Genomic DNA, 18,258 nt, shown 5'->3' on the forward strand with positions numbered 1-18,258 from the left:
TTCAGATTTTGAATTACGTCCAGAGGGGCGTTTTTTAAGCATTTTATGTGTTATCTTTATTTAATAAATACCATGTTCTTCACACTTAAACCATAAAATTCACTTCAACAGCAATATCGCAAAATAATTCTAAATTGAGCATGCGTCTAGAATTTCCGATAAACAGTCTCACGCGCTGGAGATAAGACGTTTTTTTTTTTTCTGTACAACGTTGCCATTGTTTGCTTTGGAATTCTTGAGTTAGTTAATCAAAAATTCATTAGTTTTACAAAATATGAAAATGATAATAAAAATAAATTCCAAATTTCAAATTTAGGCTTCCAGATGCCCATATTCGCAGAGGGATTACGTCATTCAAAATTGGATGGCTCTAGGTAGGGTTGTTTCATCACAATGCGAGAAACATACCTACATTTATGAAGATTCTTCACTATTTAATTTCTTCAAATATTATACAGGGCGATAATATTTGATGGCAACAGTTTGAAAAGTAAAACGGACATTCAGAATGATTCGACGCAAAATCGCAAAACGAAAACAATAGCCCCTCAGGAACAAACCCTCTTTGGATTAATTAAGTCGTTTTTTAGCTTAAAAAATGTATTGTTTAACCTTAAAATATAAGTTGATATCGCAAAATTCTCCGACTGCATAATTTTTTATAAAAGATATATTTGCTGAAGTTTTTTTCGTCCCTGTTTATTTATTTCCTTTACGTTCCGAATTTTCTACTTTACATTAGTCGTAACGTTTTGGTAATTAAGGTAATACTGTGGCTGATTAAATTTTTTAAGGTATTTTCTACCACCTTACCGTATCAGGTTCAATGTTCCGTCTTACTTTCTTTGGGAACATGCAAGGACCTGACTCGGAACAGAGAGCTTACTAAAGCTATGTTCAATAACTGTGGGAAGTAGACAGGATACACAAGAAGGGTATACAAAACCCTTTATTTTTCTCTCTTTACAATAATTTCCGTACTTCGGAATACAAAGACCCACTACTTGTGGTCTAAACGTAAGAATATAAAAATATAACTAAACTCTTAACTTTGAAATAATAAACGTGGAAGATTGGCCTTATATTAACAGGAAGCCGTATGTAGTACAGAGAACTGTTAACACTACAATACGTTTAAAATTATCAAGAGGATTAAACCTCTGGCCTGGAAGGCAACCAGCAACTGAGTAAAACTTCTAAGGTAAGCGGCCTGCTTCGACTAACTCCTTCCTCTCTCTCGCTTGGCAAAAAGCCACAACTTAAGTACTTGGCGTTCGCCAGACAAATTTTGCATAAATAAGTTAACGCTTTTAATTCTGGCCGGAAGTAGAAAATAAGAAGTGATAGTAAAGATTTAAAATAAAATAAACGTTAGTAAAACTTAAGATCCTTACATACTTCCCGTCAGAGTTAATTAGTTTGAAACTGAGGTCTAAAACGACCTTGTTGAAAACTTTTAGCTCTAGAATCTAACGCGAGGCCAATCTTTTACAAACATCTCTCACTAGAAACTAGAAATTTTAAAAAAAAGAAATTTGTTTTTACAATAACAGCTCCAAGGACACGCAATTTTTCATCTGTACTGCATCTAAACAGGAGCTTTTATTCAAATCTGGTTCCTTTCAGAGATCTGGAAGGAAAACTAGTTTAATGAAATGTTACACAATGAAATGGCAAGTAACATGTATAATTATATTTCACTTAACATTCTTATTTCATTCATGACTATTTTAATTATCTCTCCCCGTGCTCTCTGACATGTGTTGTAAAAGAACACCAAACACGAATGTGTTTCTGTCTACGTGTTCCACACTTCCTCCTACAATCAAAACACTAACGTGTTAAAATTCAACATACCAAGACCTCGTAGCACACCCTAACTTCAACTCTAAACCCTGATGTACTATTCTGAAAGTGGCTAACTCTGAAGTGTAGCGTCAGAGAGCCTAACTACATTCATTCAACCTTTAACACATATTCACCATAATTTAGTCTTTTTACAGTCACACGAACAAAAAAAAAAATTAACATTACTTTCACTTTTACCATATCACGGTATTTCTTAACATTTAAAATAACAGTTCACATTGTATATAAGAACATATTAACATGCCGTTAATTTTACGCATTTGAAAACATACATTACTAGTACATTGTTAACTTCTATTCTTTTCAAAGCAAGTGCCAATTCTTTCTACATTGAAATACTACATTTCAAAAAGTCTTTCAGACTAAAACTTCTTTCTTGCCAGAATGTTTTAAATAAAATTTATACAATAACTTTTACAATATTAAGTATTTACAAATCGCTATTATACATCAACTTTAGTTTTACGCGCGAGTAATTGAAAAACATAATACCAAAGTCGGTAACAACTCATTTCTCGCCCTTTTGGCGATAAAGGTAGACCTCGCATGAGGTAAAACTTCTTGAAATCTGCAACTTGCAGTAAGAATGAAAGATTAACTTAAGTTTGCAAAGTAACATAAAATTTTACTTATCTTTGTGATATTCGGACATTCTTTTCTGATCCCAGTCCTGGAAGGTAGCGTAGATTCTCGTTTGATTTATCCTCTTTCGTGTGCGGGTTCGCCCTTCAGTGCCTTCCTCTAGAAGCTTTCTTTTTTCTCCAGTTCGGTCACCTTTGAATACCTTCTTTTTCGCCTCTGCCTGTGGTCTTGGCCGTTTGATGGCAGCTGGTCTTGGCGGAACCGGGAAACGTCTTTCGCGTTCCTGCTTGGACCTCGTTGCTGGCCGTTCAAATTTTCCTTGTAACTTTTCCTCCGCCGCTGGTGGCCCTTCCGCAGTTCGGCGACATTTGCTGCGGAGAGTCCTGTCGGATGAGTAGATCTTCCGTTTTAGAGCCGGGTTATAGTTGCCGTCATTTCTCCTGGCTCTCTTTGCATACGTAGTCCTTCTCCCTTCTTCATTCTGGGGGTGTTCGTGAGCTCTCTTTTCTGGACGGTGGAACGGCTTCTTTTTCTTGTTACCTTCAATTTTCCCGCGGGGAAACTTTCTTTTCACTTGCTCCTGCCTCTTAATGGCTTGCCCTTGTACTTGTCGTTGTTCCACCTCTGGAGCTTGTGCCTGCCGTGCCGGATCCTGCAAAAGATCTGTAAATATTTGCATTTCATTACGATCATAGTAGGGTTTGATTTGATCAATGTTTGCGGAGCAGGTTTCACCATTCCTGGCTTTTAACACTACTACAGCGTGAGTTATTTTTTCTATGACATATGGTCCTTCAAATCGTGGAAAAAATTTGGCAGTTTTATCTTCTGGTGCTGAAGAAAGTGAATGCTTAATTTTTAACACTTCATCCCCTACTTTATAAGTTACTCCCCGTCGTTTCAAGTCATAATACAGCTTTTGTTTTCTCTGTGCAACTTCAGTATTCTTTTTTGCTTCTTTAATTAGTTTTTCTATATCACCCATTTTAAATTCTGGGGCTCTTTGTTGCACATAAAATAATTTATCTAACGGCGTTATAATCTTTCTGCCTAAAAATAACTCAGCAGGAGTTTTGCCCGTTGTATCATGTTTTGCGGTCCTAAGGGCGAAAGCAAATTCATTGACATGGTTATCCCAGCTTTTATGAAAATTTTTAACATAACTACGAATAATTTTCACTATATTTCTATTGACCCGTTCCGCTATATTTGATTGCGGCCGATACGGGACCAATTTTAAATGACGTATGCCCAGTTTTTGGCACATGTCTTCAAATGCATTACTTACAAATTGAGGACCATTATCCGATATAACTTTTAGGGGCGCCCCGTATTTTAAAATATATTTATTTAAAATAGAATCAGTAACTAATTTCGCGGAGGCTCGTTTTAAGGGAACAATTTCGGTCCACTTACTAAAATGATCAACCATAACAAGTAGATAGCGACTTTTATTTAACTGACTTTTTGGGAAAGGGCCCAATAAATCGATGCCAATTATTTCATTTGGAAATTCGGATTTAATACTATTTAGAAACCCGGCCGGGCGGAAATTAATATAATTAACTGCTTGACATGTTGGGCAGGACTGGACATACGCCCTTGTTAACTTTTGCAGTTCAGGAAAATAGACTGCCTCGCGTACGCGTTGGATAGTTTTTCGAATACCAGCATGAGAAGTTAAAGGGCTGTCATGCAACTCCTGCCGGATATTTAATCTAAGACTAGCTGGGATAACAGGTCGAAATTCGTTGTTGGAATTCGTAGTTTTTGTATAAAATACTAGACCATCTATTAGTTCGTAATGGGCCGCCCTATTTCTTATCGCCACAATATCTTGGTGGCTAAAATTTTCAGGATCCTTTAAATACTCATAAATGCTTCCAAACTCAGGATCCTTACCCAGTTCGGTTATTACAGTTTCTCGGGAATTTATTGTACATGCTGTGAGCATTGCCACCTTTACAGTATTACCTTCTTCATCTATTTTAATTCTGGATAGGACATCTGCTACGATATTTTCCTTTCCGGGGGTATGCTTGATTACCAGATTATATTCTTGTAGCTTGAGTGCCCATCTTATTAACCTTGGGGATAAGTTTTCCCTGAGTACAATCTAGTTACCGCCGCATGATCAGAGTACACTGTTATCGGCGCCTTTCCAAAATAGACTCGGAACTTTTGCACTGCTAACAGAACTGCAAGTGCCTCTCTCTCGGTCGCGGAATAGTTTCTTTGTGTTTGATTAAAGTTCGGCTAAAAAATGCCACGGGGTGCTGATTTTGCGAAAGTACCGCTCCTACCGCATAATCCGAAGCATCCGCTGAAATTTCTAAATTCTCATCCTTTTCAGGAAATTTCAACACAGGGGCTTGCGTTAATGCTTGTTTAAATTTTTCGAAAGCACTATTGGCTTCGGCCGTCCACGAGAATCTTGCCTTTTTCCTTTTTAATTTTAACAATGGTTCAGCAATAGCTGCAAAATCTTTTATAAAAGACCTATAATATGAACAAAGTCCTAGAAAAGAAGACTTCGCCTAGAACTTCTTCGCCGTGTTTGGAGTCGGATACTTTTGTACAGCGATTATTTTTGATTCGTCTGTCTCGATTCCTTCTTGCGATATTTTGTAACCTAAATATTTTAATTCAGGGGCTGCAAATTTGCACTTTTCGACATTAACTTTTAGACCGGCCTCATTTAATAAAGAAAACACCTGTCTTAAATTCTGTACATGTTGGTCGAGATTATCACTAGTAATAATGATATCGTCTAAATAGATAAATGTGGACTTTCCAAGGACAGACCTTAACACAATGTCCATACATCGCTGAAATGCTGCCGGTGCCCCTGAAAGGCCAAACGGCATACGCAGAAATGCATAAGTGCCAGACTTGGTTATAAAAGCAGTCTTAGGCACGTCCTCAGGCATATTTGAAAATAACCAGTCGTTAAGTCTAAAGTCGTCATATATTTGGTGGATATTATGTTCCTTAGAATTTCTTCAATAATAGGTAACGGATATACCGGATATTTAGTTATGGAGTTTAATTTACGGTAGTCAACTGCGAATCTCCACCTTTTTGGATGTGTCAAAGGATAGTCATTATTTTTCTTACATAAAACCACCGGGCTACCATAACTACTTGAGATGGGCGTTATGATCTTTTTACGTAGCATATCGGTGATATGCCATTCTATAATTTTTTCCTTATTCTTATCATACCGGTATGCTTTGTGGCGAACTGGCATTGAATCTCCGGTGTCAATACTATGGTTAGTAACCTGAGTAAATCCTGGAATATCACTAAATAACGAAGCAAATTCACTTACCACTTGTCGGATTCTTTGTTGCTCGTCATTAGGCAGGTGGTCAAGGTTTAACATCGGCGGTTCAGCCTTTTCTTCTCAAACTGGTTTCATTGTCAGCTTAAGGGACGCTTCATTAAAATCTAGCGTTGCTTGTGCCTCTGAAAGAAAATCTATTCCTAAGATAATATGTGCTTGCAGATTCTTTACTATGAAAAACATAACCTTTACTTGTTCGTCCTTGATACGGACATACAGCGGTAATTTACCTATACACTTACATCTTTCTCCTTGCGCAGCTAACACTGTCGTATTGTCCGAATTATATATACGATATTTACGAAAATACTTCCTAAAAAAATCTTCTGCCACACAGGAACACTGCGCGCCTGTATCCAGGAGTGCGGTGGCTGGGATATTATTCACCAACACTTCAATCTTCGGAAGAGTCAAATTTTTCACCATTACTGTATTTAACTTGAAGGAAGAGGGGTTTTCGTGGCCTTCGGATTTCCGCACCCTCCCGTCAGCAGAAATCCGTTTTAGTTTAAATTATTTTTCATTTCCGTGCTTTCCTTCTTTTTCCACTGGCCTTGAGACTTTTTTCCTGGATTGCTATTGAACTGTCGACGTTCGCCGGCTGTTTTTGAATGCTCGGGTTTCCTTGCCCACTGATTCGCTTTGCTTCCGTAGCCGTGTCCTTGAGTTTGCTGTAGTCTTGGCGGACCAAATTGGTTTCGCTGTTGATATTGGCGTCTTCTTTCAATGTCCGCCGTTCTTCTACTTTCAAAATGGATTGCTAGCTCAAATAACTTTTCCAGTGTAGTCGGATTTCTTAATTCAATAAAGTCTTGTACTTGGAGCAGTAACCTTGGCAAAATCACTTGAATTATCTCAGGATCCGGACGGTTTCCATACAAGAGTTTGAAGACGTGAATTTTTCTTAAAATAAAGCTTGAGAGATTTTCGATTCTTTGGTGATACATGCTGAAAAGTTCCGTTCCTAATTTCGCACGATCCCTTACAACAGGGAAGGCTTTTACTAGGGCAGTCTTTTTTCGTAAGTATAGGTGGGACTTCCTGCTTGACCCAAGAGACTTCTGCCTATACATTTGAACCAGTTAAGCGCTTGGCCCTTCAAAGCGCTGGTAGCTAAGGTAACTTTTTGAAACTCGTGCACGGGGTAGAGCATGAAGTGGTCATCCAATTTTTCCAAAAAACTGGTTACCGGTGAATTTCCATTAAATGTTGCTTCTGGTTTCATCGAAGCGCGCATGGTCTGGACGATGTAACCAAATCCTTCCAGGGCGGCAGCTGGCATTTCTGGATTCTGAGCCGCTTCTGCAGGCAGCACAGGTTCTTCTTGAAACTCGGCCATGGTTATTCTTCTTCGTTGGGCGCCACTATCAGGTTCAATTGTTCCGTCTTACTTTCTTTGGGAACATGCAAGGACCTGACTCGGAACAGAGAGCTTACTAAAGCTATGTTCAATAACTGTGGGAAGTAGACAGGGAACACAAGATGGGTATACAAAACCCTTTATTTTTCTTTCTTTACAATAATTTCCGTACTTCGGAATACAAAGACCCACTACTTGTGGTCTAAACGTAAGAATATAAAAATATAACTAAACTCTTAACTTTGAAATAATAAACGTGGAAGATTGGCCTTATATTAACAGGAAGCCGTATGTAGTACAGAGAACTGTTAACACTACAATACGTTTAAAATTATCAAGAGGATTAAACCTCTGGCCTGGAAGGCAACCAGCAACTGAGTAAAACTTCTAAGGTAAGCGGCCTGCTTCGACTAACTCCTTCCTCTCTCTCGCTTGGCAAAAAGCCACAACTTAAGTACTTGGCGTTCGCCAGACAAATTTTGCATAAATAAGTTAACGCTTTTAATTCTGGCCGGAAGTAAAAAATAAGAAGTGATAGTAAAGATTTAAAATAAAATAAACGTTAGTAAAACTTAAGATCCTTACAACCGTGTCCCGGTACCATAGGAAAGTCCGGAGTTTGAATCCCAGTAAAGGGCTTCGTTGATTTTTCATGTTTCCTACTTCGACAAACCCAACGAATCTATGTGATTGATAAATTGATGATAAAAGTCACCATAAATAAATAACAAAAAAATTCTGATTTACTAAAATTTCCATCTTATTAGTTTCATTTCCGCAAAATCGTTTATTTATTATTATTTTTATTGACAATCTTGAGCGAAATTAAATATACAGCGGTTTTAAACTAAACTCTTTTATGAATAACACAAAATTAGGCAAAGCAAAGCCCTTCTGCTCGTATAATTTAACCAAGGTTCTATTGATATCGGGGGTGATCAGGTGCAGGCCCCTCATCATCAGAGAAGAATGTTTTTTTTTTTCCTCCCGATGATGAGGGACCTGCGCCCTCGAAATCAATATTATCTTGGTTTCTCGTGTCCTTTGCCATATTCAAATATTGTAGTTTTTTATTCATTTTTTGCTCGTTGTATAGCAGCCGATGTCCGAATAAGACTGAATTAGATTACTTACTACATATACAAAGGATATCTGCATAATGGTAGAAAAGTTTTTATGGAGAACTTTCTAAGGGAAACTGCCTCGTATCCACGTTATTCATGAGAGAAAACGAAAATTTACAAGAAGCGAGCCCGTTCGCGGAAAGTTGAAAATTGAGCAAAAAAAGTTGCTAAAAGTTCTTAATTGCATCCTATGTTCGATTCCGGAGTACAGAAAGGTTTGAATACTTTCATGTTCGTTTTCATATAAAGCCAATCTTGCTTTTAAAAAAATTCTAGTACTTCTGTTGGGGAAGCTGAAACTTTGAAAGCAGGCTGAATATCAGTTTTTCACAAGATATGGAAAGAAAAATAATTAATTTGTTTACTGTATAATAAAAAGTGTTGGAAAAAGATTTCTACAGAACAAGTTCCTTAAATATTAATTCTAAAGGTACGCATCCAGTTACAAAATATCTAAAAAGTAAGCAATTTTGTAGAAACAATTCCTGCCCAATGATTGAGAGAACTGTGCAAGTAGCAAAATATAACATTTTACTCGTATATAGCTTCCGTCGAGCAAAATATCCAATTAACAAAGTATTCAATGTATTTTAATTAAGTAAACAAAAAGTTCCCTACCTTTTCTGTAAAATTCATTATTTATTTCATTATTTAATTATCATATATTATTATTATATTGGTAGATTACAAAAGTGATTTAGAACACAGATACTTTTTGTTGACTTACTCCGCAAAATAAAGCACACGTTTGAAATGAATTATTATCCAAGATTGGAACATCACCCTATAGTTTGATGCTCCAAGAAAACAACACATGAACATGGTTTCTCAGAATTTTAGTTAATAGCTCAAAATGTTTTTGCTTTTTCGTACTGGACAGTTCTACTCCTATGGGTTGTCTTGTAAGGATTATTTTAATTTTCTAATAGTTATTTTTAATTTTGAAACCCTGCCTTTAAATTGTTTCCCACCTACAACTCCCTACCAGAATAAGTTTTCAGTATCGCATTACATGTAAAATGAGGTAGAAAGAGTATATTAAGGAAGTTTTGATTTCTTTTAAAAGAGAATAGCTTAGTGACGCGTGTTTGCCGTCAGGCTGCATCGTTGTTTAAAGCTAACTACGTCCGGCCGTATTGAACATGCATGCTAATATTCGCCGGTTAATTTAATTAAGGGCTAACTACGTTAGATAATTATGTACAGCTTCGGCTCAGTTTAGTTTAGCATTAGATTACTTTCTTATTTTCTGGATTTGAAAGTGGAGGCTTTCCTGCAAGCCCGAGAAAGGAGCCAACTGTATTTTTGCGGGTTAACTTAATTAAGGGCCAACTACGTTAGATAATTATGTACAGATTCAACTAAGTTCATTTTAGTTTAGCATTAGATTAGTTTCTTATTTTCTTATCTTAATTTGAAGCCCAAGTGGAGGCTTTTTCTGTAAGCCCGAGAAAGGGGCCAACTTTATTTTAAGTTTGAGATGATAAAGGGTCAATTTAACGGTTCTCTGGACTTTGTCATTTACACACTTGGACTCAGCGATAAGTCGCTACTTAGTTCAACTAGGTTTCTACGAAGTCAAGCATACTACTTAAAGTAGTTAGAAACATTATATTCTCATTTAAAATAAAACTGTTTCTGATTACTTCCATTAATTCAAATTATAATAGCCCCTTCCTGTTCATGCATCCTGAAATACATTTAGGCTTTCAAAGATTGCATCGATTGCATATCTCTCTATTTTCTTTGCCTCAACAAAATTCCTATGTCTGAATTATCTCATGAGGTAATAAAAACGCATTATCTGTACAGACTTTTATAAAAAAAAAGTGCAAAATTTTCAGAGGGTTATAAATACAGCCGTTTTTTGTGTTTTTAAATTAAATATAATTATATTAATAATAAGGACTTTGATTATATTATTTAGCATATTTGGAATTTGTATTAAGTAGATAATCACCATAAAATCTTAATTTATATTATTTATCATTTAATATCTAGAAGCCATTGGCATAAAAAATGCATGTACATAAAGATTTCAGTTATTGTGTGAAACAACATACAGTCTTCCTGATTCTGATTTAGCACGAAATTCTTAGAATACATGCAGAATTTCTCAAATACAGTAGAAAGAAAAGGGAAGTTATTTGACTGTTTGGAGATGCTTTTGGTTTAGGACTCTGGTAATGATTTAATTTTTCTCAAAAAAATTCTCGAGAAATTTTAACCTCTCAGAAAAGTTTTATGATCATAATTATAGAAGTAAAACAAAAATATTTTAATGTAATTTATAGAACTTACAATTTGAGAACACCTGCGATAATTTTTCATTAGTTTAAAAATACCAAACTTTAGTTTTTTAAACTAATGGTTTACATTAACCATGCGGTAAATTAATTATAAAATTAAATTCTTTAAATATTCATGAAATTGCTCATACTAAAGAAACTATGCTAATTTTTTCTGCATGTACCACATATGCAAAACTTCTAAAGCTATTAAAATATTGCGTAAACATGATTTATTGAATTTTTAAAATAGCATCTGCTTACATCTTTTTATTTTTCATAAAAACCTACAATGTTTATATAAATACTTGAATGCTGAACCTTTAACTTTTCTCTCATTAAAAAATTTTTGCTATAACCCCCTCCCCAAACACACAAACTTTATAACATTCTTTTTCTGTTGTGTAGGAGATATTGTGCCTCATCGACAGTAAAATGTTATAAAAGTATATTTTCCCCGATTGGTAATTATCTTATTAATCATATTGAAGATGATTTCGTTATGATTAAAAATTAAGGTTGCTATTAGGCTAAGAACTTAGGCAATTTTATTAAAATTATGTATATTTATTTAACTAAGTATTGAAATCACTTTAGAATTCACAAGACTTCCTTAATCAGCTATTCTAGTAACTGAAAAGAACTGCCCAAAACTAATCAATCGACTATTCTCGTAATTAGGAGGGGAGAGAGCAGGAACCGTGAAAAAGGCAAAATAAAATTTTAAATAGAAAGTCATCGGATTTAAAATGTTTTATTTATTAATTTTTTAATGCTATTCACTACTATACTAATTGAAAGCAATGTATTAATTTAATTATCTAACCACATTTTAAAAGCAGTAATGAATATGTAGCCAACAATTTACTCTAAACTAACTCCTTTTCCGTGTATAAGAAAATATCTGACATGCGGCAATAATGCAAAAACATTTTTTGGATCTCCTTACCTGGGCATTTAATGAATTACCAGAGACCCCTTCGTTTTAGTCGCCTTTGTAACAGCCTTGTCTCCAGAAATTTGGAAATTGCTTTCATAATAAAACTGATCGTTAAATGCTCACTAGTGCAGAATCACTAATGGTCTTCATCATTAACGACGTGAAAGCGTTTGCTTATCTGAGAGTCAGAATAACAATATGCAACTTATTTTGTTTTGCATTCGAATTTCAGAATTTGTGTTTGTGAATTGAACGCTGCAAATCTGGAACTAACTAAAACGAAGGTTAAGCCTGTTCTTAGTCCAGTATCTTGTGTTTTCCTAAATGCAAACATAATTGGAAGGAAGTAGTGAATTTAATTTTGTTACCACAATATAAATTTTATAATGATGATAATAAGAATGCTTCTATTTTCCTGTTTAGCAACACTTTCTCGAATTCCTTAATCTTCTAACGGGATACTCTTCCTGTAATAGATGCTCGCCAGTTGCAGACCTTTTAAATTAGTAATTAAAATAAATAACCAGCTGATTTAATGTCCCTAGAATATCATATACATACCTGTCGATCATCGGCAGTTTTAACTGGATAATCCCTCGCTTGCTTCAGGAAATCCACGGCCTTTTCTTTTTGATTTAGCTTTAAGAGACACTTCCCAATCATCAGCAAGTTCATGCTGTAGAACAATGGCGAGACTGAAAAATAAGGAATAAAATCTCTTTATCATTTTAAAACTACAGCATATAAGGAAGTATGTTGGTGCATTTACGGATGATAGTTAGGGATAAATTAAGATAATACCGCCTTATAGTAGTAGCCTAAGACCTGTAATTATAATTGTTATCTTCTTTAAGTTAAAATTTTAAAAAAAATATTGCCTTCATAAATGAATTTATATCCGGAAAATTTTACTCTGTTGGCAATTTGAGACTAACATAATGCAATGACTTATCCTAAAGTTTTAAAATGCCAAAATTCAAACATTGCCATATTAGCTTTCGAAACTTGTGAAATAGTCTTCAGTTATAAGTGCTACAATATCGATGCATTTATTACCGTTTTCAGATCCGATTAACTGTAATAACGACGTTATGAGTACAGTAGTTGACAGGCTATTAAAAATAATTTTGGATTAACAGTGAATGTAAATTTCTTGTCTGAGGTAATCTGAATTTTAAAATGCAATTTAAATTATGCAGAAAGTAAATGAGCAAAATAATCTTTAGTGGCAATTACGTTTTAGCAGTTAAACTGCAATACGTAACTTTATATAGCTCTGTTCAGCCCGTAGTAGGGAAAGCTGGCGTTGGCCTCGGGTTCTAATCCTGGAGCAGACATTAAAGTGCTTGTAAATGACAGTATTGGCGCATTTTAATTGCCTTCGAAGCAACAGTTCTCTGAAGAGACTGATGGTAGGAAGATTCTTGGTTCCGTCCATTAAGGTGTTTTAAACAATTTAAAAAGAGCTGGTCAAACTCGAACTACTATCCATGACCTATAGCAGTGGTGGCAAACCTTTTGGGGGCCGCGTGCCCCAAACCGTTTCTTGGGAGGACCGCGTGCCCAAAACCGTTTCTTGGGGGGACCGCGTGCCCAAAACCTCTTTGATTAAATCCCCATCGCAGAGCGATTTACCATGTTTTGCCAGGCACAGTGAAATTTGAAAGCTGGACGTTATTAGATGGTTTGTTTTAGAAAAATAATTTTAAAAACAACTTTCTGGTAATTATAATTCCTCAATTTTTCTTCAATAAACTTCTTCCGTTTAGATTCATCATGTTCGGCAACAATCTTGTGGCTGGTGTTAAAATGCCGTCTGACACTCGATGTGGGACACACAACACTTTTCCCGCACAGAATACATAATGCTTTCCTATTGTGTTCAATAACTCCATATGATTCTGTCCAGGTCTCTTGAAATGATCTTTCACTATTAATGTTTAATTTTGCCTTTTTTGCTGGAGTCATTGGTGAGGGTTCAAGACATTGAGTATATAAAAGCACAGAATTTTAAAATGAAGCATTAAATATAAATCGATCATGAACTGAAAAGAAGTAACAATATTAGCCAATAGTAAGGAATTGGATTTTCACGAATCAACAATCTATGGCTGCAGATTCAAATATGAACAAGGGACAGTAGTAACCGTTAACCCGGACATCTCTTTGCTAAACTTTACATTTCATATGCTCCTTTTCGGCTTTATTGGGCTTATTTTGGCTGAGCACATGTGAATAAGCTTGGTTTTCCTATTAAGCTTTCGTGTTTTGCTATATTATCAAACTGCATGTTTTTACATTATATTTGTACATTCCGTTTTAGATATTAAATTAGAATTATTCAGAAGTTACCTTAATGCTTAGATCTAGAAATTGAAATCTATTTAACAATGAAAGTATTAAAATTCACCGGCAGTCTGCAATAAATTTGAATTCGTTTAGCAAACATTAAAAGCTTCACCTTTGGCATATTCTTTGCCATATAACAAGTAATTTGATTGGTCCAAACAACTGAAAAGTCATAAATTGGGTCAATAAATGTGTATATTAATTTCTGTGGCGATAGACCCTATGCCAGTGGCATTATGCGATAAGTATGTAAGTGAAACGTTCAAGAACAGACTAAAACACTTATTTAAATTTCACAGTATCATTTTATTGTGATTATTGATTAAGGAAGTAATATTTTAGTCGGGTGCCGACTGTGGCACGCATGTCATAGGTCGCCATGACTGGCCTATAGAGTACCCAAGACTTTCGCCGACAAGTACAACCCTTTACTTCGTCGCCGGGACTTAAATTTTGTTTAGATCAGCAGAATTTGTCATATATATTTGCAGTAGAAGCAAGATCATAAGCCACTAATTACATATTTTATTTCAGTTCTCTTTGATAAGATGTATTATATATGAAACACTCCCTTTTTTGTATTTATTATGCTCATATGTTGAGATCAGAAGAATTAGGCACAACAATAACAGTCACAGCATAGTAATGTCATAGCATAGCTTATTATAAGCTTATGTTTTAAAAAATTAGTACTAATTTTTGCTGAATAGGATAGATTACATAACGAATCTTTCACAAGTAGTAACTTCGTTCAGTTGATTTGAATATAATTTTACACTTCCCGATTTATTTTTTCACTTGTCATGACACTCAAATATTCTTATTATATCTTAGCGAACACAAGTTCACTGAAAACGTCTTACAAACTTTTTAAAAGCATTATGAATAATTTTAAAAAAATGTAGAATTGTTTAAAAACAATATCTCTACATATAATAAAAGAAAGAGTCTGTCTGTGTGTGTGTGTGTGTCTTTCGTTCGCGCTGCGCATAAGCTAATAGACCCACGGCTACGAAATTTGCTACAAAGGTGCATCTAGACAAGAGCCAGTGCACCTCGAAGCGATTTTTTCGAAAGTCGAATTAGAATTTTTTTAATTTTAGATTTTGTGACGAAATCGCGTCATTTTGAGACATAATGGGCTATAGGAAAGCGAGATTTTACTCTACACACTCCATTTTCACATCGTCATGAAACGTAGGCACTTAGCTATTTTACGAACTTAAAATACATTTCGTGTTTCAATAAATCGATTAAATACGAATTTATTTAACAAAGGGAGCTTAACACCTTTTCAACGGGATTTTTTCTAAAAAAGTTTATTTTTAAAAATTTATAGCTTATTTTTCTTTGATTTTTGGACACGTTAAATTTTCATCCTTGCGACTGCTTTTACAAAAAGAATTTTGGAAAAATTATAATATTTTGTATTTTAAAAAAAAAATTTAAATTAAGCTTCCGAGTACACTTCTCACAACTCACATCTTTAAAAATGTGATTTTGGCAACAATTTTCCTGCCTTATTGTTGTTGATAGATTTTTGATGAAATTGCATCATTTTGAATAGTTTCATTCTTTTAGAAATATGGGTTTGGCAACAATTTTTCATTGTATTTCTTATGTCACTGTTTTTAAGAGATTGAAATATTTCATTGCCATTTTTATATATATATAATACATTTTTATTGATTTTTTTTGATAAAGTTGTTCTGCAGAGTAAAATTCTGCGCGAAATTTTATGTTTTTTGAGTTGCCTTCATGTTATTTTTTGCTTATTTCACTGTTTGTAAGATATTGAAAAGTTTTGAATGATTTTTTTTCTTCAACGGAAAGTTGGCTAATTTTTTATTAGGATAGTTAATTATTATCCTAATAAAAAATTAGCCAACTTTCTATTAAGGGATATAGCTTATTTCATTGTAATTTTTTTCTCTTGAAAGTATAAGATAAAATATCATTAATTATACTTCGCTTTTTAGAATTTTTTGTTTTTTGTATTCTTTTATGCTATTTATTGCTCATTGCACTGTGTTTAAGATATTGAAAAGTTTTGAGTGATTTTTTTTTTAGGAATCAAAGTTCTTAACCTTTTTTATATCATTTGAGTTCTTAAGATTTTGCTAAGGGAAGTTGGTTAATTTATTTATTAGGATAATTAATATTTGTATTAAGGGATATTGCTTATTTCATTGTAATTTTGTTATACGTAATAACTTTTGTTTATGAAGTTCTTCTGCAGAGTAAAATTCTACGCAGTTTTTAAATTTAACGTTTGGTGTTCCCTTCAGCCATTTTTCCGGTACATTTAAAAGCCAGACGAAGGCTGGCAGCAAAGCTGCTAGTTATGCGAAAAAAGAACTGTAAATGTAGACTTAAAATTGCAAGTATATAATTCACAGGTAAAATCTTACTTTTCTCTCCCATTTCAAAGTAATGCAGAGCCTAAGGGGAACAAAATACTTTGCATTAAAATAAAATATAGAACTATATTTTATACAGAAAAGGTTTTGAAATGGCATTAATAAGTAAGCAGCATATTTATATGTTATATTATTATAGTCCATACATGTTCACTATCGAAGTAAATATAAACAAATAACAGCGTCTCAAAATTAACCAAATTATTTTAGAAATATATGTGATTTTCACTTCCTACAACAACTATATGAGCTATGAAATTATGCAGCATGCTACAACACATAAAAAATTTATTTAAAATATACTTAATTCTTAAACCTAAACTGGGAAATCGAAAATGTCAAGTTATTTAAAAGCGCACAGTATTAAATTAAAAAAGACAGACCAGGTGTTCTCAACCAGGGAGGAATGAGATAAGCCTTTTATTTACTTGTTAAAGTTTTTTGTTTTATTTTAGGAATACAATAAACTACTTTTATTCAAGTTTTGGTATTTATCAACATTTTCTATACTTTTTCTTGTTTAATTTATAAAACACATTAAAAATAAACTTTAATAAAAGTGTACTTATTTTTCGAGTTTTGGAATGAAAGGGGAGATCATCCAGCAACAGTAAAAAGGGTACATGGAACAAAAAAAAAAAAAAAAAAAAAAAAAAAGAGCCACTGAGATAGACCATCATGTTTTTCATTTTTCTTAAAATTTTGATTAGATTGCAAGTTTTTGCTTCATATTAAGAGTAAGAATAAATTACAATGAAAGATACTTTATATATATATATATATATCAAAACGTTAATTATTTTTACTTTAAATAAGAATACAAAATGTATTAAATAACAAGGTAATATATACTATGATACAATAAATCTCGTAACCGGTTAATAAGGCGGTCATACCACGATACCGTCAAAGAATGAACTCCTACATTCTCTAAGTATAGACTACGGCCTAGTTATCCCCAATCATTGATATTCTTCGAATTTCAGATTTAAGTAACTAAAAAGACTTTTCATCTAATTGTTCTACGCATGCGCATCAAGAAAAGTTTAAAAATCGAAACCCTAAACAGGGTTAAGACGTATACAAAGGTAATCGAATTTTCATGGTATTATCAACTAAAGGAATACAAAGATTTCAATGTTTAACTCACGGATGAAAAGCGTGCAAAGAATTGTGTGAGAAGTATTACTGGTGACTTAAATGAATTTCCAAACAGAAGTAATTTTTTTTTTCAAACGTAAGAATCTCTTTCCATTCAAACGCAAGAATTTTAAAGAATTCATTTTAAAATATAGCAAATATAGATATGTATTTAAATTAAAATTAAATGAAACACAATGGTACCCATGAATGCTGTTGGTCACCGGTAACCTACATATTGAGAGTGACCTGGAGTCAACCATCGAATCACTGGTATAGGGTAGTGCAATAATTATAGATAGATATTTAAATTAAAATTCAGTCGAAGCACACAGGTGTTCATCAGTGGTATCGGTTACCTATTAAAGGTCATTTAGTAGTCAATTGATTCGACACGTTATACGATAGTGCAGTAAATTTAGAAAATATTATCGGAGCAGAGCGGAATCTTTCATAGTCGTTGAACACCGGCGATTTACAGATTGAGGGTAACTTGGAGTCAGCTTATAGGTCACCACTATGAAGCAGTGCAATAAATTGAAGTAGATGTTTAAATAAAGGCTGCCTGTTAATGCTGTTATTCACCGTTAATTTATAGGTTAAGGCTCCTTTGAGGTGTAATAACAGGGTCACTTGGTGTGGAGTAGTGAGTTTATGTATCTGTAATGATGTAAAAACATTAATTTCATGAATAGTAATCCATAATGAACGGCAAACTTTGCAGATTTGCCATTAGATTAAATATTCATTTTTATTTCAGTTGGCATTTGCGCCACAAATAAATTCGGCATTCTGTTGTTGTTGCTCCTCCCCAAAGACTATCACGGCTAAATCAGGTCC

General features: G+C 34.0%; 1 protein-coding gene across 2 annotated transcripts in view; it reads right to left on the minus strand.

Moving 5' to 3' along the window:
* LOC118180405 (regulator of microtubule dynamics protein 1-like) overlaps nucleotides 1-18,258 on the minus strand; it is a 108,360-nt gene that overhangs the window by 3,353 nt on the left and 86,749 nt on the right. For both annotated transcript variants that reach the window (XM_085813922.1, XM_085813921.1), the window contains 2 exons: nucleotides 16,270-16,300; nucleotides 12,071-12,204 (listed from right to left, as the gene is read on the minus strand). In XM_085813922.1, the coding sequence (XP_085670048.1) occupies nucleotides 12,071-12,204; nucleotides 16,270-16,300 (165 nt within the window). The remainder of the gene's footprint in view (nucleotides 1-12,070; nucleotides 12,205-16,269; nucleotides 16,301-18,258) is intronic.

The sequence above is a fragment of the Stegodyphus dumicola genome, chromosome 3 (genome assembly GCF_044657685.1).
Source record: "Stegodyphus dumicola isolate Sdum_Otavi_A_Nest chromosome 3, ASM4465768v1".
Taxonomy (NCBI): Eukaryota; Metazoa; Arthropoda; class Arachnida; order Araneae; family Eresidae; genus Stegodyphus; species Stegodyphus dumicola.